Source organism: Bidens hawaiensis, unplaced genomic scaffold (assembly GCF_021521415.1).
Source record: "Bidens hawaiensis isolate Kalapana, Puna unplaced genomic scaffold, B.hawaiensis_p1.1 tig00010636_1, whole genome shotgun sequence".
Taxonomy (NCBI): domain Eukaryota; kingdom Viridiplantae; phylum Streptophyta; class Magnoliopsida; order Asterales; family Asteraceae; genus Bidens; species Bidens hawaiensis.
In genome coordinates, this window is record NW_027491815.1 from 174,102 (window position 1) to 195,061 (window position 20,960).

Here is a 20,960-nt window from a genome sequence, read left to right on the forward strand (position 1 = left end):
ATTGATCAAACAAAATTACTATTATTATATTTATATTAATTAAAGAAAGCTATTTATTATCCGTTAGAATAAAATAAAAATAAAAAAAATAAATAAAATAATAAAGGGGAAAAGTATCCTGAACCCCTTCCTCAGCCTGGTGGTCTGTCTCCCATGGAATCCCAATTCACTCTCATAAATAGAGCCCCAAAATAATAATCCAAAGCCCACTCACACTACACAAATCACACCCACACCCACACTCATATTAATATGCTCTGTGTGTGTGCTGCTTGACAATCGGCGGTTTGCTCATAAACCCACATCATTTCTGCTCCCATTTCAATTCTATGTCTCGTCAATCCTTCTCTACGGCTACTTCCGATTGAAATATATTGTTCGATTTCTCTTTAATTTTATCCAATTGCTTACAGATTTCATTGCCATGGACCACGATAAGAGCCTTAAGTATGTTCTAATCCTCTTATTATTGTTCTGTTTGGTGTTGATTTTATTCAAATGTATGTTCATGGTGTTTGATTTGAGGTGGGTCAAGGTCAAATGTATTTTTTTTATTTATTAATCTGTTATAGTCGGCATTAATGATTATATTTTGGTCAACTTTTAATTGGTTGGAGTGATTTGCATAATTTAATTCAGATTTAAATTCAGCTTTATGTTCCCTTAGATATAGATCCACCACTAAATGTATGGATTGCATGCATTATATATATAAAATTATAAATCAACGAATTGATTGCTGTATTATGTCTATAATTAAATACCTTGTAATTGTGTCTGATTCATGGTCTTCAATGGGTATAATATTAATATAATGTTGTTAATGTATTATCATTTTGTCTGAATTCTAGTGACGAAATGTGGGACTGGAAAGACGAAGATTACGCGTTACAGCTAGGTAAAGCTAGCAATCATTTTTATACACTGATATTGTCGGATGTATCTAATCTAATAATTGATTTGTAAACAGATGTTTCTAATAGCTTGTGGAACGATGTGAGAGACAACGGCAATGATGATCTTTCTTATGTGTTTGATGATACAACCACCACCCCTGCGAGGTCTTGTGGGGATTTGGGTTATCAAGTTACCGACAATGGTAATTTTGTCATTTATGTTTTAGTTTTGGATATTGTTGTTGTTAATCTGACATGACTGATGAAACAGAAAATGTGAACAAGGGAAAGGAGATATGTCGGGAGCCGTCTTCGCAATCAAAGAGAAGACGGATGCTGCAATTTGATGATGAAGGTTTGACTGCAGATGGTCTTCCACTTTGTGATGAGGATTTTTCATCCAACTTTTTGAAGTCTAAGGTTTGTATATAAGGACCACACATTCTTCTTCTTATTATTTCGTGATATTAGTTTCGTTTGATAAATCTTATTTGGGTATATTGTTTAGGAGAATGTAGACTCGTTGGATGATGCCTTTGCGGACATGGAACAATGGGTGTCTGGATTTGCTGGTCTGGTTCTTGATAATTTTATTATAATGATGTAAGAATTGTTTATTCAGTTTGAATGTGACTAACAGTTTGTGTTTATTAGATGATATGTCTGTATCTGGATCCGGGTATGACGGTTTGGATCTGGACCAATCATCAGAAGGGTGGTTAGCCGATTGCCTAGTAAATGACTCGGGAATGCATTTTAGCCCTGATGATATGTATGTTTGTTTCGTTGAGTTTATATTATTATTGGCCAATTCTGCATGTTAATCACATGAGTCCAATTTTTGAATATAGGAATTTAACTGGGACATCTGATATCCGGATGCATCTTACAGGTACACACATATTTTGATATCAAATAATTCGATAATTTAGTTATTCTCTCTTAACTATTTTCTGCTTAATTTTTGTTTTAGATTCTGGTGTTTCACAACCCATGAATCAAGGTAATCTGGTTCAAGAAAACCGCACTCCTACCCGTAAAAACATCATTTTCAAAGGTTTGTCTCCTCATTCTTGAGCTCGGTTCATGAGTAGTTTTTCAAGCTCGAGTTTGGCTTGTTTATTATCTATCATTCTAATATAATACATAGTTATTTTCATCGTATTTTTATACAACAGTAATTGTTATGTAAGTATATTTTTAGTATATTAAATAAAATTTATATAAATAACAAGCTTGAGCTTGGATCATGAGAAGTTTTTCAAGATCGATCGACTCATTTATTGTTTATTATTTGTATACATATATAATTATCATTCTTTATATATTCGTCGTTTATCATTATTGTGTATAACATGATATATATTCTGTTTGGTTATATTTATTAATATTACACACACACACACATTATAGTAATTGTTGTGTTCGTATATGTTTAATATATTAGATAAAAGTTATATAGATAACAAGCTCGTTTAGGCTCACAAGGCTAGTCGAGCTTGTTTAAGCTCAGCTCAATTCGAGCTGTTTGCTTATTAGCAAGCCAATCTCAGGTAGCTATGAGCAGCTAAGCTCGTTTACACCCCTAATTTCTTGCTTAAATCCTAAACAAGTTCCATTACTTGATCATAGGGAAAAAATCATTCATTCAAACACCAGCGAAGGTTACATCATCAGTGGTTCTACCGTTTGCGTTTGTAAAACCGTGTGGTGAAGGCGCAGTTACTCTGAAAGACATAAACCAAAAGATTCTGACCCCACCACCATCAAAATCCAAGAAACCTTATGAGGACCCCACGCTGTTATACCCTACATCTGCATTCTCGGGGAAGCCTATTGTTGGTAAAACCAAAATCAGGACCGAAGGCGGGAAAGGCAGCATTACTATTATGAGAACTAAAGGATGACCAGATAAGCTTTTATTATTCTTTCGCGTGTTCGGTACAGGATTAAATTATAAAAGAAGAAAGAAAGAAAGGAGTTTGTTTGTTGTGGATCACATGTGCAAGAGTTTGTATGTTCATGGAGTTCCTTTAGGGTGGTAGATTCCTGTTTCTATCCCTGGAGTTGAGTTGAGTTGAGCTCACTGGAATCTATTAGGATCTTTTTGTGCAAAAGATCCTTCTACCATTTTTTTTCCTTTAGAACATCTTTCGACATTGCTAATTTACTCAATTTATCTCATTTCAACTTATATAAATTGCAGCTGTTCTTTTTGTTATTGTTATCTGGTTATTGTTTTGTTTAGGAGCGGATCCACTTAGCAGATTTTTGTAGTAGTTACTTATATGACATTCGAGTGACACTAGGATCGGGTCGGTGTGACAGTTTAGTGATTAAAATGACTTTGAATAATCTTTTTAAAGGTGTATTGAGATGGGAATTTTGTGATTTACTAGAGAATGGGATAAAGTGGCCAAGTGGGAAGGGATTCTTGCTTTGGTTTTTTTGTTGACTGGTGATCAGCTTTAGGCCTTTAGTTAGGGTTAATAAGAAAGTGAAAGGGGGGTTGATGTAACTCCATGTGAAGTTCTATGCCTACTTTTATGTGCCATGTGAGTTTGAAGTTCATTTTATTAAAAAAAAAAAGGAAAAAGTTATGGCTGACTGGTATACGGATATATGATAAAGCCTACCTTCATTTTGGTACTTTAAATTTTCAGACCATGCGATAAAAGTTGGAGACAAGGTTTTATGAATGATTGGTTCTTGCCTTCTTGGTTTTAAAAAGAGCAAAAACGTGTGTGTGTGGTGATTAAATAAAACGCATACGGCCTTGAGGTGGTGCTTTATGTTCATTTGAGTAAAAACTGTTAACAATAGAGGGTATTCGGGAGATTGGTATGTAAAAATGACCAACGAATGAAGACTTCGAATATTTACTAGATTAAAAGGCTCATATATAAGGCATATTTTGTTGTACTTTCAATGCCGCGACGCGCTTTAACTTTTAGAGCCTAAAAGTTTCATAACGTCTCTAGCCTTTTAAACCAGGATTTTGGTTAGATTTTAAGAGGGTGATTGAACATCTTAATATTATTTTACTTAAATATATATAAAGAGGTGAATATTCCTCTAGGCTAATATTTACACTAATGAAAAAGTTAAAATTACAAATGCAAGTATGAAACTATTTATACTATTGAAGAAACACTAAGTGACCCGGTGCAGATTATAGATAATCTGGGGGTTAAGTAATGTTTCCCACGAGAATGAGGTCCAACAGAGACGGTTGTTCTTCAGGGGACCTGCAAAACAAACACCGTAAGCTCGTCACTGAGAAGGGGGGGGGGGGGTTCCTCCTTGTGACCACCCTCCGGCGTGAGAATCAGACTAGGTTGCTCTGAATATAAGTGTATATTAAGAGATTGCTAGATAACAGGATAGCAGATGATCTTACCATTCCAAGATATTGGAGTATTTATAGCCGAAGGTAGGTTTCCTAGAAGGTACAGCCGGCTGAATAGTATTCCTGTTCTACCAACAGTGGACTATGCACAGGCCATACTGGTTGGTGGATAGGTTACGGCCAACAGTAACTATGTCGGCTGCACTATTCCTCCAACTGTAGATTATGCACGTCCTACCTACTGTGGATTATACGCAGGCCATGCTGGTTGGTGAATAGGTTACGGCCAACAGTAACACTATTTCACCAACTGTAGGCTGCGCACGCCCTGCAGTAAGGGTTGGTGAGTAGGCAGCGGCTAATAGTGACAAACAGTACTAGAGGGTGCTCCTCCTCGTACTGTTGTCGGTGAGCTGTCACCCTGTGATTGGCTCATGGGCTGTTCTGGTCAGATTGTCTGTCCTATCCATACCTTGGTAGGTATAGTACAGAAGATCTTTCAGAATCATACGGACTGGCTCATTTTGGCGGGATTGTTCCCGTCTTGCTCATTCCTTCATGTGACTACTGAAGTATCTATTGTCTTGTGCGTGTAGCCCTGCTGTCTGCGGGTAGCCTTCCCTGATGGCTTGTATCCGCAACTGCGGGAACAGGCGGGGTACTTCACCATTGGGAGGCTTTCCCTGCGTGTACAGCTTGCGTATTGCGCGTAAGGTTCTCTGAGCATGGTGGGTCCTGCGGAAGCAGATGGCCTTTGCGCAGACGTCCCTGTTCAAGGTGAGTCTTGCGGGACCAACTGGGCTCTGCTGGGACCTACCTCTTCAAGTCCCCCCAGTCCAATGTTCTTCTCATGAATGTTTAATAAAGTGAGGTGAACTTTTGGACTTTGAGCAAGGGGTTTTGAAAAGGCTTTTTAGTTTTATGGTTCTCCGTGGGGATTCTTCTCGCGGGTTTCCTAGTGTCACTTGCAAAAATTCCCGATTTTTTTGCTTGATCTTTGGGTATGATGCGGGTAGGTATGTAACCTTCTCGCAAGGCAGGAGCGTTGAGTCTCACTTGTATATAGTCTCCATGAGGTTCTGGTGGTTTTCAACATAGTGATCAATTATGCTAAGACCACCAATTCCATTACGGAGTTTCAAACAATATAATTCTCGACGTTCCCGTTATGCGGGGATGTTATTCCTCTATCCGCAAGCATTGCCTAGAAGATCCTTCTTGGTTTCAATTCTCTGCGGGTGCTAGGTATGTGAAGGGTTTTGCCTTAACACTGTACCCGCACCTGTCTTATAGTTACTTGGTTGCCAAGGTATTCTTGGCTTCAATTCCCTGCGGGTGCTAGGTATGTGAAGGGTTTTGCCTTAACACTGTACCCGCATCCGGCTTATGGTTACTTGGTTGCCAAGGTTTTTTTGGTTTCAATTCCCTGCAGGTGCTAGGTATGTGAAGGGTTTTGCCTTAACACTGTACCCGCATCCGGCTTATGGTTACTTGGTTGCCAAGGTTTTCTTGGTTTCAATTCCCTGCAGGTGCTAGGTATGTGAAGGGTTTTGCCTTAACACTGTACCTGCATCCGTCTTACGGTTACTTGTTTGCCAAGGTAAGGGGTGTTTTCCCGCTTACTTTTGAATCTTTTTTGAATTTTGAATTTCAAAATTCGAAGAGTTGGTAGAAAGATAGGAACAGTCCAAACGTCTGAAACGTCGTGCGACGGTTTCTTCTGACTGTGTCAGGACGTGCAGGAAGTTATGGTGACGTGACATTATATGGTCATTCCAGTCTCTTTTTCAGGCGCGTGGGCGCGATTTTTTGGGCGCGTGGCCGCGAATTTACTGGCACACGTCCTGTCAACAGCTGTTGCCAGCCTGCTTTATGCCACGTGTCATAGTTTCATTGCACCTTCGATTTCTCTCTCCTCCGTATTAAATTCATCGCATTAATTGCGATTAGTATATAAAGGGGGAGAGGGCTGTTTGCAATCCACACTTTCACCCTTCTCTTCTTCTTCTTTAGCGATTTCCGGAAAATACTCCCCTTTTCAGGCTAGCATTTTCCCGAAATCGCTTTCTTTTTTCTGCACAATGTCTTCTCGTGATCTTGAGTCTTCGGCCGATGACAAGAGTACTGCTGGTGAGTGCCAGTGTGCTCTGCCCAGCGATCAGTACCGGTACATTGTTAGGAAGTTCATGCTCGATCCTTTCGAGCCTGAGTTTCCTGAACCCCATCAGACCGTGTACGATGCCCCCAGAGGCAAGATCGGGGTTTATGCAGCATTCTTTGTCTACGGGAATCTTAGGTTCCCGTTGACAAAGTTTGTTTACCGTGTCCTTGAGAGGCACGGTGTTCATCTGACCGAGTTGCACCCTATGGCGATCGCCAAGATTCGCCATTTCGAGTGGGTGTGTCGGATTTTGGGCTTCGAGCCCCATGTTGACCGCCTGATGACCTTCTACACTTGGAGGTGCATCCAGGGGTGGTATACACTGACAACCCGTATCAAGGGTTTGAAGATTTGTGCAACCGAGCGCAGTCTCCGTTCGTGGAAGCAGGAGTTCTTCTACATTTCTGCCCGCGTCATCCCCATCGCCATGAAGTTTAAAAATGGCCAAGCAATTCCGAGCCTTCACGCCACCAACTACCAGGAGGCGGAATGGTTCTCGAGGATATCCCGGGTCCAATCTCCGGTTTTCCGGTTTCCGGAGTCCGGGATGGTGATGTTGGGGATGAGCCGAGTGTGGAAAGAGGCTGACGCGCAAAAGGTTCCAATCGTCCTCGAATACGGTTCAAACTCTATCCCTTACGGTATGCTCCGTTTCTCTTTGCTTATACGAGTTTATCTTCTAACTGTTTATTTTCTTTCAGAGGGGAACAACTTGGAGTCGCTCCTGTACCCGCGGGAAGCTGACGGTCCCGCGCGGATGGGTACTCGTGCTCTAGACGAGAACGAGTTGCCCATCCTGGAACAAATGGCGGATCGGTTTGTGGAGGTCTATCCGCCGGGCCAAGAGATCCTGAGCCACCGGCGGCCAGGTAAGGCGATATTCTATCCTCAACCCCTCAATGCTGTACCCGCTGCTGGAATTCCTTACATCCTGTCTTCTTCTGAGGAATCCGCAGATGGTCCTCCGCTAGTGCGGAAGAAGAAGGCTGCCGGCGGGAAAGGGAAGGAGAAGGTGGCCTCCACAGCTGATCCGGTGCTTCTATCTGACACCGAGTCAGATAATGAAGAGGTGGCGGGGAACCCCGGTGGTGAGAAGACCACTGCTCCGGAGGCTACGACTGTTACCTCCGGAGAACCGACGACGACGGTGACCGGCATCAAGAGACCGGCTCCATCGGGTTCATCCCCGCCCGTCCGTACGTTCAGGCTCAAGAAAACCCGTAAGTATAAACATTATTCTTTTTGTAGATTTATCATACTTCATAAATTTATTAACACTTGTCTTCTTTCTGCAGGCGTGGATGTTGACGCATTCCAGGGTGGAGCGCAGGGGAGTACCTCTCCGCCAATGACGGTAGGCTCGGTCAGCCTACCTGAGGCGTCGACCCAGGCACCTTCGCCTGCTTCCGCTGGTCCAGTTGCTCAATCCTTTGAGCCAACTGTTCCAGCCGAGATGCCGTCACCGCCGGCGGTGAGTGCAATTTTTACAGCATCGTTCACCGAGCCGGCGGTTACTGTTGCTGCTGACTCCTCGGCGGCGTCCGCGGCGGACACCATGCCTCCGCCATCGACTGCGGCGGAAACCATGCCGCCTCCGCCATCGGCCTCGACGGCTGGACCTTCAGGTACGCGCGGGGCTTCTCGCCGATCTTTGTTACCTTCCCATCTGCCTGACCTTTTGGATGGATTTCCCTTAGGTTCAGGTGATGGGTTCGGTGGCTATCGGCCTGTGATCGACCCTACAGGTGCGTAGGGTTCTTTTGTCCTTTATGCAATTTTTATCATCTTTTCCTAACTGCTTTGTTTCTTTTGCAGTGTCGGATTCCAATGAAGTGTATGTTCCAAGATGGAACATTCGCCGAGGAACAACCCTTCGCACACCTGTGGAGTGTGTGGACTGGGCTCGCCACGCTGCTCCCCATGGTGCGTTGGGGGAAGCCATGGTTAGCTACCAGGAGGGTAGGCTAACCAACGTGCTTCGGGTTCTCCTGGCCCGGATGCAGCCACGCGTCGAGCTGCTTTGTCGTGAAAACGACAAGTTGAAAGCAGCTCGCGTTAAAGAAGTATCTCAGGCGCGTGCTCTCCGGGAGGAGAACCAAAAACTAACCGCAGCATCTGCGGAGAAGGAGAAGGCCTTCAAGGCCCTCGAGGTTGAGGTTCAAGCGCGACTCGAGGCCCGCTCCAAGGCTGCCCAAGCTGTTAACGAACAGCTTCGGCTAGCTAAGGAGACTGCGAGGAACGCAACCGAGAGGGCCACCAAGGCTGAAGCTGTTGCTGAGCCTCTCCGCCTGGAGAATGAAGAACTTAAAGCTAAGTTAGAGGCTCTTCAACAGGCTCATGATGCCTTGGCTATGGAGGATGCGAAGAAGCTTCAAGAGATCCTGGACCAGAGGGGTGTGCTTGCGCACACCGAGCGGAAGCTTAAGGGCGTTGAAGAGGCCGCTGCAAAGGATGTGCTTCTCGCCAATCTTAATAAGAACGAAGCTGAACGCGCCTGCACCCAAGCTCTGGTTGTCAAGGAATGGCTTCTTCGAGAAGCGTTGCCTCAGGTATTTTAGCTTTATGTCGTCACGCTTTCCTTTGTAGAATAGAAGTTCTTATACTTGTACATTTTTTGTAGGTTGTGCATCGGGTCTTTTCAGAGACATCTTACGACGATGCTATGAGCGCAGCCCTCAACGCTTCTCATGAGGATGGGGAACGGACCGGCTTCCTGCTTGGTCTATGGTTTGCTGAGAAAGGCGTCCCGCCTTCCAACTTCCCTTTGTATAATGCGAATACCGAGACTATTTATGACCAAGCAGTGAACCAGTATGCTGCCTTCCCGCATCCGGTGGTGGAGAAGGTGAATGAAATTGCTGCTGCTGATGATGGGCTTGCTGTCCTTAGAGCTTTCCTTGAACCGTCACACTCTGCCGATGGTGCGGGTCCAAGTGGGAGTGGTCCTGAAGCATGATCCAAAAGATCCCTTTCCACCACTAGCGTAGATATTTGCTCTTGTACTTCTTTTGTATGCGGGTATATACCCAGCAATGTTTGTAATATTCAAGTTTATGAAATAAAGAATGTGTTTGTCTTTTTCTTTGTTTATTTTACGCATGTTTACACTTAGCAATTTCTTTAGTACTTAGATAAGTTAACTTTTTGACGTGGTAAATTATAAGTTTATTTTTGCTTCCTCTTTCATGATTGTGCGGGTAGGACCGTCACTTGCACTTAGTAGGATGGCTAAACTTACATTTATCCTGCGTGGAAGTTTTCCTCATCTTTTCCTTGAAATTTTCTAAGTGTTCAGAATAAGTTAACCTTTGAACGTGGTAGATGATAGGTTGAAGTTTTGCTTCCTTGTTTGTGATTGTGCGGGTAAGACCGTCACTTACACTTACAAGGATGGCTAAACTTTACTTACCACTGACCTGCGTGTAGGTTTTCCTTAGAACTTTTTAACATTTTTAGCGTTGTGTTTATGCGGGTTTTGCCGCCTTCCACACGCAACTACTTACTTCTTCACGCATTGGTGCGGTGAATACCGGCACATGGGAAGTTCATAAGTTAAAGGTAAGGCTATCAACACATTGTGTAAGGAGAATCATTTCCATTAGAAGTGGCTCTAGGCCTTTTCTTTACAAGTTTGGAATTGATCTACATATAACATTTGCGTAATTGAGCTCCATTCCATGTTCTTGGGATAGGAGTGCCATCGAGCCTTTCAAGCCGGTATGCGCCTTTTCCCAGGACTTCTTTGATAATGTATGGCCCCTCCCAGACCGGGGCCAGCTTTCCTGGGCGCTCTTGGTTTGAAGCCTCGTTGTTACGCAGTATGTAGTCTCCTTCATTGAAGTTGCAGAGTTTTACCCGCGTGTTGTAGTACTTTTGCATTTGTCGTTTGTAATTTTCTTCATGCACTGCGGCTAAGTCTCTGCGTTCCTCGGTTAGCATAAGGTCTAACCGTCTTTCCGCATCATTGTCTTCTGGCTGGATCAAGACCCTTGGTGAGGGTAAACCAATTTCGACTGGGACCATGGCTTCAGTGCCATAAGTGAGACTGAACGGGGTTTCCCCCGTACTGGCCTTTTTCAGCGTTCTGTTTGCCCAAAGGACGTGCGGGAGCCCGTCCACCCAGCCGGATCTGTGTTTCAAGAGTCTTTTCTTTATGCCATCGACGATGCTCTTGTTTGCTCTTTCCACCTCACCATTACCTTGCGGGTGTGCCACTGAGGTAAAGGTGTGGGTGATTTGAAGTTCTTTCAGCCACTGCTGTAGCTTCTTGTCAGCAAAGTTGGTGCCGTTATCGCTCACCAGATTCTGTGGAAGTCCAAAACGACAAATAATAAATTCCCAAATAAATTTTTTGATATGTTTTGCGGTTGTTTGGGCTAAAGGTTTTGCTTCTATCCACTTGGTGAAGTAATCGATGGCTACCACTAGGAACTGAACATTTCCTGCTGCTGTGGGAAATGGGCCTGTCACATCGATGGCCCACTTCTGAAATGGCCACGAAGAAGTGACTGGAACAAGTTCGTTCTTCGGGCGATGCGTGTTGGGTGCGTAAAGCTGGCAAGACCTGCATTTTCTAGTGTATGCCAGTGCATCCATATGCATCCCCGGCCAAAAGTATCCCGCATTGTTCAGCTTAGCCACAACAGCGCGGGGACCTGCGTGAACTCCACAGATGCCCTCGTGTACTTCCCTTAAGAGGTAGTCAGCATCTTGGTTGTCCACGCATCTTAAAAGTGGGCCAAGAAAGTTACGTCTGTAAAGGTTGTCATTGATGAGTTGATAATTTAGTGCTTTACAGCGTAGTTTTCTTGCCTGTGTTTTTGATTCTGGTAGTGTTCCTGCTGCAAGGTAATTTATTATTGGTGTCATCCACGTTTCTGTACCGGTTTGGATGACACAAATTTCCTTGCGCGGGACTGATGGTGCTTCGAGGAGTTCAATGCGGATGTCCTTTCCCAAGTGGGTGAAGGCTAGTGATGCAAGCTTGCTTAACGCATCCGCAGATTTGTTTTCGCTGCGCTTAACGTGTATGACTTTACAATCATTAAAATCACGCATAAGGGTTTTTGCCTGGGCGAGGTACAGGGCCATTGTGTCGTTCACAGCCGTGTACGTCCCATTTATTTGGTTGGCCACCAGCATGGAATCCACGTGGGCTTCCAAGTTTTTCACTCCCATTTTACGCGCAATTCTCAATCCGGCCAAGAATGCTTCGTATTCGGCTTCGTTATTCGTACTTGGGAAATCCAACCGAATAGCGTAAGTATATTCTTGGCCCGCTGGGTTGGTTAATTTTAACCCTGCGCCTGAACCCTCGTTGTTGGCTGCTCCATCAGTATAGAGTCGCCAGATATCGTTGATGTCCTGTGCTGGGGAGGGTTGAGCCTCCTCCTGGCACTCTTTCTCCCGCGTAGCGGGGACTTCTGCAATAAAATCGGCCAGGACCTGGCCTTTTATGGCTGGTCTTGGCTTGTACTTAATTGCATATTCTCCCAATTCAATTGCCCATTTGGCTAGACGTCCCGATAATTCGGGTTTGCCTAGAACGTTTGAGAGTTTGAAGTTGGTGAGAATGGTGATTGGGTGGCCCTGGAAATATCGTCTTAACCTGCGTGAAGCGTGTATAAGTGCTAAGACTAATTTTTCGAGGGTAGAGTACCGGGTTTCTACGTCTGTTAGTACACGGCTAACATAATAGATTGGCATCTGGATGCCTTTTCGTTCTGTTAGCAGTACTGCCCCGGTTGCTCTATCTGTTGCGGAAAGGTATAGGATTAACTCCTCTCCCGCTTGTGGTGCTGTAAGTGTTGGGAGTTCGATCAAGCGTGACCGAATCTACTGAAAAGCTGCTTCCGCTTCTGGTGTCCAGCGGAAGTGCGTTTTCTTTAAGCAGTTTCTCAATGTTGACACGAAAGGAAACGACTTATCCGCATGGTTTGCCAAAAAGCGATTAAGTGCGACTAGTCGTCCATTCAGTGTCTGAGCCTGTTTGATGGTGGTAGGTGATTCCATTTTAACAATGGCTTCGACCTTTTCAGGGTTCGCTCTGAAGCCATCTTTAGTAACAATGACTCCCAAGAACTTCCCTTCTTCCATCCCAAATGAACACTTGCTCGGGTTGAGCTTCATGTTTATCTTTCTGAGCGTGTTGAAAGTTTCTTCAATGTCTTTCAACATCGCTTCTGGCTCGGGGCTTTTGATGACCAAATCATCCATATAGACTTCCAAGTTTCTCCCGATTTGGGCATGAAACTCTTTGTCCATCAGGCGTTGGTACGTGGACCCTGCATTCTTAAGTCCGAAGGGCATCATTTTATAACAAAATGTACCATCGGGCGTCCGAAACGCGGTTTTGTCCTGGTCATCTACGGCCATGTGGATTTGATGGTACCCCTTATACGCATCCAAGAAGCATTTAAGGCGAAATGGTGCCAACGAATCCACCTTAAGATCAATTTCTGGTAACGGATAACAATCTTTGGGGCATGCTTTGTTCAAATCTTTGAAATCTATGCACATGCGCCATTGTTTGTCATTCTTCGGTACCATTACGGGATTTGCAACCCATGTTTGATATCTACTAACGCGTATGATGCCTGCGTCAAGGAGTTCCTTGACTTGGGTTCTACACGCGTTAGTTTGTTCAGGCCCCATTACTCTGCGCTTTTGTACGACTGGCGTAACAGCCCGATCGCACTTGAGCTTATGCTCCGCCTTACTTCGGGGTACACCAGTCATGTCAGCTGGTGTCCACGCAAAGATGTCAGCGTTTTTCTGCAGTAGGCGTTTGAGTAAGGTGCGGGTGGGATCAACGATTGTTGGTCCAATGGTAACGGGCTGGTCGGGGTATTTGCCATTGAAGGCCCATTTTTCCGGTTTGGTAATGGTTGGTTTGGCCATTTTTGGTTTGGGTTTAGATGAGACAGATGCGATGCATACCTGGGGAATGCCAGTGATCATCGCTACACCCTCAGCTGTTGGCCATCCCATCATGCCGTGGACTGAAGATACCACGGCGTTGAATCTTGCCATCCCGTCTCTTCCGAATAGGATGTCGTACGTGTGGTGTGGTTTTCTCATCACGACAAAATCCACGTCCTCTGTGCGTGAATGATTCCTATCGGTAAGAGTAACGGGGAAAGATAGGATACCCAGGGGGGTTTCTGTGCTGCCATCAAACCCTTCCATTGAAGCGTAGACCGTTTCCAGGCGTTCTTTGTCTTCATCATCCAGTTTGTCAAAGAACTGCCTGTACATCACCGTCGACGAAGCGCCGTTGTCAACAAGAGTGCGGGAAGTGATGTAATGCCCCAGCTGGCTTTTGATGACGATGGGGCCTTCTTTGCTGGGGCCTCCTGGCACTCGCGGGAAGCGCACCTCAGCTTCCTTCCACGCGCATGGTTCTGTCGCTCGTCTTTTTCTTCCTCCGACCTTGCCATGAACCATGTTGATGCTGATGTCGACGGGCTTTCGTCCGTTACCTCTGTACCGGTTGTCATTTCTTCCTCCTTTCCTGATTGATGCCACGAGATGTGCAAGTCTTCCATCCTTCACAAATGTCTCAACAATATCCTTCAGGGATGTGCACTCTTCAGTACCATGACCCTTTGTCCAGTGGAAATAACAGGATTTGCTTTGATCCGCATTAGGTTTCTGCCGGATCAATGGGGCTTTTGGCCATGGCAATTTTTCTGTGGCAAATATCTCCGTGACGCTCTTGGTGAGTGGCGTCCACCGGTGTTTTCGGTTTGAAGGGTGTGTGTTGTCCCTTCCACCAACAAGAGGGCGAGAGCTGGATGAGGTGTCAAAGTTTACCCTTGACTGCCAAATACCTAGCCGCCTCTTTTTGTTCTGCCGGGCGGTCCTAACGTTGTTCTCCCTTGTCCTCTGCGTGTAGAGGTGAGTACTCTGGGGAAGATCTCTTCCCAGCTGCTTCTCCGTCTCGGCAAAGCGCTTGGCTGCCGTCATGATGGCATCCCTTGTGGATGGCATGCCGTCCTTACCCGTTAATGTGCGGATAAGCTCTGGGTACTCGGCGCCCTGGATGAAAGCGGCGCGAACGAGATCTTCACTTACGTTGCCCAGACTCAGTTTCTTGGAGTTGAAGCGGGTGATGAAGTCTAGTAAAGATTCATCCTCCTCTCTCACGCAGTTGAGGATCGTCCACTGCTCTTCAGTATGCTTCCTCTGCTGGCTGAAGTGCTGGCTGAACTTATTCTGAAAGTCCGCCCAGTCATATATGTGGTGGACCGGTAAACGGTCGAACCATGCCCTGGCTGCTCCGACCAGAGTCATCTGGAACATGTAACACCACGTGGGTTCCGTCCAATTACTGACGGTAGCCCCTGCAATGAACCTGTTCAAATGGTCATCTGGGTCGGATAGACCATCATAAGTGCCAATGTTGGACATTTGTTTGGCACTTCTTGGGGCAATTGCTTCCGCAATGTCCCTTGCAAATTTTGACTTTCCTGCATTCGTAGCAGTTGGTCTAAAGGTTTTGGAGAAGTCACGCGGGTTTTTCTCCGCATTTGTTGGTTTAAAGGCTTCCCCAAAATTCCTTTTTGGCTGGGAGTCCGTTTCCTTACGCTTCCCTTTCGCCTTATGGCGAGGGTTTGCGTCGGTATCGGACTCCTCCCTCTCGTCTGAGTACTCGCCCTCGCTGTTCATAATGAGGTGTTGGCGAGTACTGCCGAATTCGTCAGCCTGTTGAACTGAACGCAAGCGTTCGTCCAACTCAGCTTGGAACTCTTTCTGACGTTCTTCGGCCCACGCCTTCACTTGGTCTAGTGTTTGGCGAGGGACCCTCGTTCGTTTATCCAGCTGGGTATCGGTGAACCCCAGTGGAATATTTACTCCACTTGCCCCGGCTTGGGTAGTCGGGGTAGTGTTCGTAAGGATTGTATAACCGCCGGTGTTCCCCCCAGTTGCTGGGGTTGTTACCGGGGTTTCTTGGTCGGTTACTGGCCTTTGGACCGGAGTAACGTTAACCATTTCTTCAGAAAATTCGAAAAAACTAAATTAGTTCTAGCTTTTATGCACGGATGGCGCCAATGAAGAAACACTAAGTGACCCGGTGCAGATTATAGATAATCTGGGGGTTAAGTAATGTTTCCCACGAGAATGAGGTCCAACAGAGACGGTTGTTCTTCAGGGGACCTGCAAAACAAACACCGTAAGCTCGTCACTGAGAAGGGGGGGGGGGGTTCCTCCTTGTGACCACCCTCCGGCGTGAGAATCAGACTAGGTTGCTCTGAATATAAGTGTATATTAAGAGATTGCTAGATAACAGGATAGCAGATGATCTTACCATTCCAAGATATTGGAGTATTTATAGCCGAAGGTAGGTTTCCTAGAAGGTACAGCCGGCTGAATAGTATTCCTGTTCTACCAACAGTGGACTATGCACAGGCCATACTGGTTGGTGGATAGGTTACGGCCAACAGTAACTATGTCGGCTGCACTATTCCTCCAACTGTAGATTATGCACGTCCTACCTACTGTGGATTATACGCAGGCCATGCTGGTTGGTGAATAGGTTACGGCCAACAGTAACACTATTTCACCAACTGTAGGCTGCGCACGCCCTGCAGTAAGGGTTGGTGAGTAGGCAGCGGCTAATAGTGACAAACAGTACTAGAGGGTGCTCCTCCTCGTACTGTTGTCGGTGAGCTGTCACCCTGTGATTGGCTCATGGGCTGTTCTGGTCAGATTGTCTGTCCTATCCATACCTTGGTAGGTATAGTACAGAAGATCTTTCAGAATCATACGGACTGGCTCATTTTGGCGGGATTGTTCCCGTCTTGCTCATTCCTTCATGTGACTACTGAAGTATCTATTGTCTTGTGCGTGTAGCCCTGCTGTCTGCGGGTAGCCTTCCCTGATGGCTTGTATCCGCAACTGCGGGAACAGGCGGGGTACTTCACCATTGGGAGGCTTTCCCTGCGTGTACAGCTTGCGTACTGCGCGTAAGGTTCTCTGAGCATGGTGGGTCCTGCGGAAGCAGATGGCCTTTGCGCAGACGTCCCTGTTCAAGGTGAGTCTTGCGGGACCAACTGGGCTCTGCTGGGACCTACCTCTTCAGTTGCTTTTAATGATTTCATAAAGATACTATGAGGATGTTTGGATGAATTTATAAATTTATTTATTCGCTTATTTGATTTTTGAAAAGCAAAAAATATTTGACAAAACTTCTCAAAAAGCTTCCAAATGAAGCTTTTTAAAAATCAAATAAGCAAGTTTGAAAAACCACCCAAACACCCCCTATATCTGAATAGGTAACAAGTATAGTTTGTTTGGCTACACCTCTTAATAGCTTATGGAGTCTCTTAATGATTAAGTTTCAGTGACATGTTGAATTATTTAAAGACTCCATCTTAATCAGACCCCTTATTAGTTAAGCATAAGATTACACCCCTTATTAGTTAAGCATAAGATTACCAAACAACCCTTAGATTTAGATGTGTTTGGTTAAAAATAAACATTTTTGATATACCAAGTATTTTACCTATAATTGACGAAATATTGAGATTTAGAGCAAACACAAACATATGTTAGATAGTATTCAACCATAATTAGTGTTTGAATTATTGATAGGTAGTTTATATCTTCATGGTTTTTTTTTATCTTTATAATTTGTTTACATTGAAGACCTTTATGTCGTTAGATTTTCATTCATTACTGAAGATCGAAATCATTGATATTTATGAAAGGCATGTATATTCCAAGATACGATGACTCGATGAGAGTATCCATTAAACATTATAATCGATTTAAATATACATTTTTAATTCTATGCAACAATTTGATAGTTTGATGATACTCACATTTTAAAATCTGATCGATCGGAAAGTTAAACAACCAGACTGATTAAATACTCTAGATTCACCCGATCTATAAGGTCTCTAGTATGGTGGCCATGAGGTTTTCCCTTATGGTCTCCTCTTTGGAAGGCCTTGTGTTAGAAACTTTTAAGCGTTAAACTAATAACCGATGATTGAAATCGTGTATCAGAACTCGAACTCATGCATTAATGATTGGTAGGCCTAATGGCTTACTATAGACATACCACTGTGTTAAAAAAAGTTGGCTTTTAAAATCAATATAACCTATAAACCAGTATAACAATAACAATAGACTCACTCAATAAACTGTTAATTATCAAAATATTTAGGAAAATTGAAATAAAAACATTCTCATTTCAAAACTACTACTAGTCATTTACTATTTCAAAACTAATTGTCACCAACACACCATACTACCAGAGTCACACTGGTCCCCTTTAAATTTCAAATCAACCAAAAATAACTCTATAAATGTCCTCTTTCCACATAAACTCTCAACACACTTTGCTCTCTCCACCGGCAACCATGGCCTTATTCCACCACCCAAAACCACCACCGCCACGTGTCATCCTACTAACCTACGCAACTCTCCTCCTCCTAATCTCACCGGCGCACTCTATCACCTGCTCATCACAAAAGTTTAGCAACAACCTCTACATTAACTGCACCGATCTACCAACTCTTAAAGCCTCTCTTTACTGGAATCATGTTGCCAAAACCTCCTCGCTTTCGATCGCATTCGTTGCGCCTCCTTCGAAACCAGACGGGTGGATCGCCTGGGCGATTAACCCGAAAGGAACCGGAATGGCTGGTTCCCAAGCGCTTGTGGCTTTTAAGGACTCCAAAGGCTCGATGACGTTGAAGACGTACAACATCAGTTCGTACTCGTCAATTGTTGAAGGTAACAGAGTTTATGTATTTGATACATACTTAATTAGTTGATTCTCATCGTAATTAATTACTTATCAAATATATATATTCTCTTGTATGAGGTTTTGAACTCCAGAGCTGAGTATAGTGCTGGAACTATGAAGATCCATGCAACGGTGAAGTTGCCGAAGACGATGAAGGAGTTTAATCATGTCTGGCAGGTCGGTGGTGCGGTTGTGGATGGAATGCCGGTGAAACATGAATTTCAGCCGGAGAATTTGAATGCCAAGGGGAAATTGCAGCTGGAAGTGACGGAGAAGGCGCCAACTAGCAATTCAATCGCCCGTAGTCCGGCTATTGCTCCAGTTTCTAGCCCTAACCCGAGCTATGGTTCTAGGAACAGTGCAATGTACGTGCTATTTATGGTTATTATTGGGGCTTTGATCTCTAATTAGAAGATTAACATTATTATCATGTTGGTTTCAATTATTTTTGGTGAATTTAAGCCTTTGATTATCTACATTTTATAATCAGTTGCGTTTTTTCATAGGTGAACATTATTTTTTAAGTCTACAAAATTCATATAATAGGAGTGAGTGGTGTCACCACCCTGAACATGTTGCTTCGCTCCCTAAAAGGCGGGGTGGTGTTCCCACCCCAAAAGTCCACCCTGCATAGACCAATTTCTTCTTTGTTTATTTAAGATATCAGGATGTGATGCTGCTCGGGATGATTTTTGTGTGGTACCGGGGCGGTGCTCCTGCGCGTTGTCCACTTCTAGGGGTGTTTGGGATTGCTTCTTAAAATTGCTTTTTGGAGAGACAAAATGTTCAAAATGACCCTCCAAAAGCACCTAAAAGCATCAAATTGGTGCTTTTGGAGGGGCATTTTAGACATTTTGCCGCTCCAAAAAACAATTTTAAGAAGCAATCCCAAACATCCCCCTAATAAATTTGATTTAGGGGTGTTTGGGATTCCTTATTTTACCTGCTTATAATTTTTCATTAAATTAATAAGTTATTATAACTTATAAATTTTTCCCCTAACAATGTAAGCAATCCCAAACACCTTATTGCTAAAAAGTTAATAAATTATAAGTTGATGAAAATAAACAATTCCTTCAAATATTGGTTGACTGCAAATTTATAAGGGAGAGAATGTATTTATGAATATTTTATTATGATCATTATTATTGTTGTCTCCTATATGGATGAATCTATGATGGGTTAGACATGCATATTAAAGAATCCTAAGGCTAATCATAAAGAATTCCACCAATAATTAAGATTTGTACCACATGTCTTATAAAGCTTAGACATTTAACTTGAGGTTTAAACTGTATAGTTTCATTGACTGCTTATATTAATCATTTAGGTGAAATAGTGAATCCTATAAAAAGTTGCCTTTAGAGGATTGAACTTGCAATCAACCCAATTATGTTTTACATAGACGGGCATGGTATAAAAAGCTACCTTTAAAGGATCGATTTAGACGGGTATGGTAAATACTCAAGATAGTCATTAAGAATGGTATTGTAATAAACAGTTAGTTTTGGCAAAATGAGTATCATCCGAACCATTACTTGTCTGGATGATAATATGCTCTGGACGAACTCAGGTTGGATGTAGATTTGTTGTATTATAACCATTGTTGGTCGGCATGGTAGGGTGAGTTTAGTCTGATTTAGTGTGAGCTTATATACTGATGACACGACACTACATTCCCTTGTTTTCTTCTGTATGTATCTGTAGTTAAATTGATCAAAAGGGCAGTTCCTTCCGAGTGGTTTATCCTTTTTTCAAAAATGACATTATAGAAACATTCAAACTATTGTACTATGGAAACAACTCACAATGATCTCACATATATTTAAAGTTGTCTTTAACCTTTATACTTTGGTTGTAGACAATGCATTAGTGTCGCCAAACTCCCCATTTCAAAGTTGTACAACTATAATAAAGTTGGTTTCTGTTACTTTTATACTACTACATCATAAATAACTGCAAAGTGCAAACTCTCCATGTGATATTTACTGATATAGTTACATTGGTATTAATGTATAATAAATTGGTGGATATTATTAACTCTCATATTCTTCAAATTCAATCAATTTTAATAAGAACATTTTTATATTAAACAAATCTTAATCTCCCAATAATGTGATTGTAATTCGCCATAAATCAAAAGGAGAAGAATATCAAATAACCAAATCAGGGTTGGTGATAAGACGTGAAACTCACAAACTACTTGATATTGAGGCTGTGAGGCGTAATAGCGTTATCATGAGTGTACGTGCCATGCTGGTTCATGAGCACGACACACCATGCCCATGGTCGTGAGTGGAGCATGGTTAGAAAGTGCGTGAGTGTAACAACAAGCATTGGATGATGAATTCTAAAAAGAAAATAAAGCAAGCCATTGTGCATCATATGAGACTGTGATCCACGAACTCACTCATGGAATGTAGCCTTCCTAGATGCGTGCAGCCTACCTTCTTCATACTGTTGGCGCAATCAGGAAAAAATCATAGCAGAAGTGCCACGACATCATCATCTTCGTCGTCGTCACTAAAAAAATGTTGCTTTTAAACCATGATCATCAAGCTGCCATGAACTTTTGGTGCACGATTATTTTTATTGTCTTATATACTAACCAAATGAATAAGCCATGTTTTTGTATGAATTTCCTACAAATAGTTGCGGATTCTGAAAGAGAAAAGCCAAAGTTCAGAAAAAAGTATGATGTAAGAGGTCGATGGGGTCTTAGACCATTACAAAAGTGTACATCGTCAATTCGTCGAATCGGGGTAGGGGTATGTGCTTGCATAAACCCATAAGACA

General features: G+C 43.4%; 2 protein-coding genes across 2 annotated transcripts; both read left to right on the forward strand.

Annotated features, from left to right (window-relative positions):
* Positions 1-272: 272 nt before the first annotated feature.
* LOC143535815 (protein XRI1-like) lies at positions 273-3,876 on the forward strand. The gene is made up of 9 exons (XM_077029957.1): positions 273-447; positions 852-898; positions 971-1,099; positions 1,168-1,316; positions 1,405-1,468; positions 1,551-1,668; positions 1,748-1,788; positions 1,870-1,953; positions 2,529-3,876. The coding sequence occupies exons 1-9, from the start codon at positions 425-427 to the stop codon at positions 2,801-2,803; spliced, it is 930 nt and encodes a 309-aa protein (XP_076886072.1). The 5' UTR covers positions 273-424; the 3' UTR covers positions 2,804-3,876.
* Positions 3,877-17,775: 13,899 nt separating this feature from the next.
* On the forward strand, positions 17,776-18,575 carry LOC143535796 (cytochrome b561 and DOMON domain-containing protein At4g12980-like). The gene is made up of 2 exons (XM_077029942.1): positions 17,776-18,159; positions 18,243-18,575. Exons 1-2 carry the CDS (start codon positions 17,776-17,778, stop codon positions 18,573-18,575), a joined length of 717 nt encoding a protein of 238 aa, XP_076886057.1.
* Positions 18,576-20,960: the final 2,385 nt, after the last annotated feature.

Excerpts from the sequence above, each read along its gene's own strand:
- LOC143535796 (XM_077029942.1), top strand. The coding sequence starts at position 17,776 with ATGGCCTTATTCCACCACCCAAAACCACCACCGCCACGTGTCATCCTA. Across the intron at positions 18,160-18,242 it reads CAATTGTTGAAGGTAACAGA|GTTTTGAACTCCAGAGCTGA; the intron begins GTTTATGTATTT and ends CTCTTGTATGAG.
- LOC143535815 (XM_077029957.1), top strand. The coding sequence starts at position 425 with ATGGACCACGATAAGAGCCTTAA. Across the intron at positions 899-970 it reads AGATTACGCGTTACAGCTAG|ATGTTTCTAATAGCTTGTGG; the intron begins GTAAAGCTAGCA and ends ATTTGTAAACAG. Across the intron at positions 1,100-1,167 it reads TTATCAAGTTACCGACAATG|AAAATGTGAACAAGGGAAAG; the intron begins GTAATTTTGTCA and ends CTGATGAAACAG.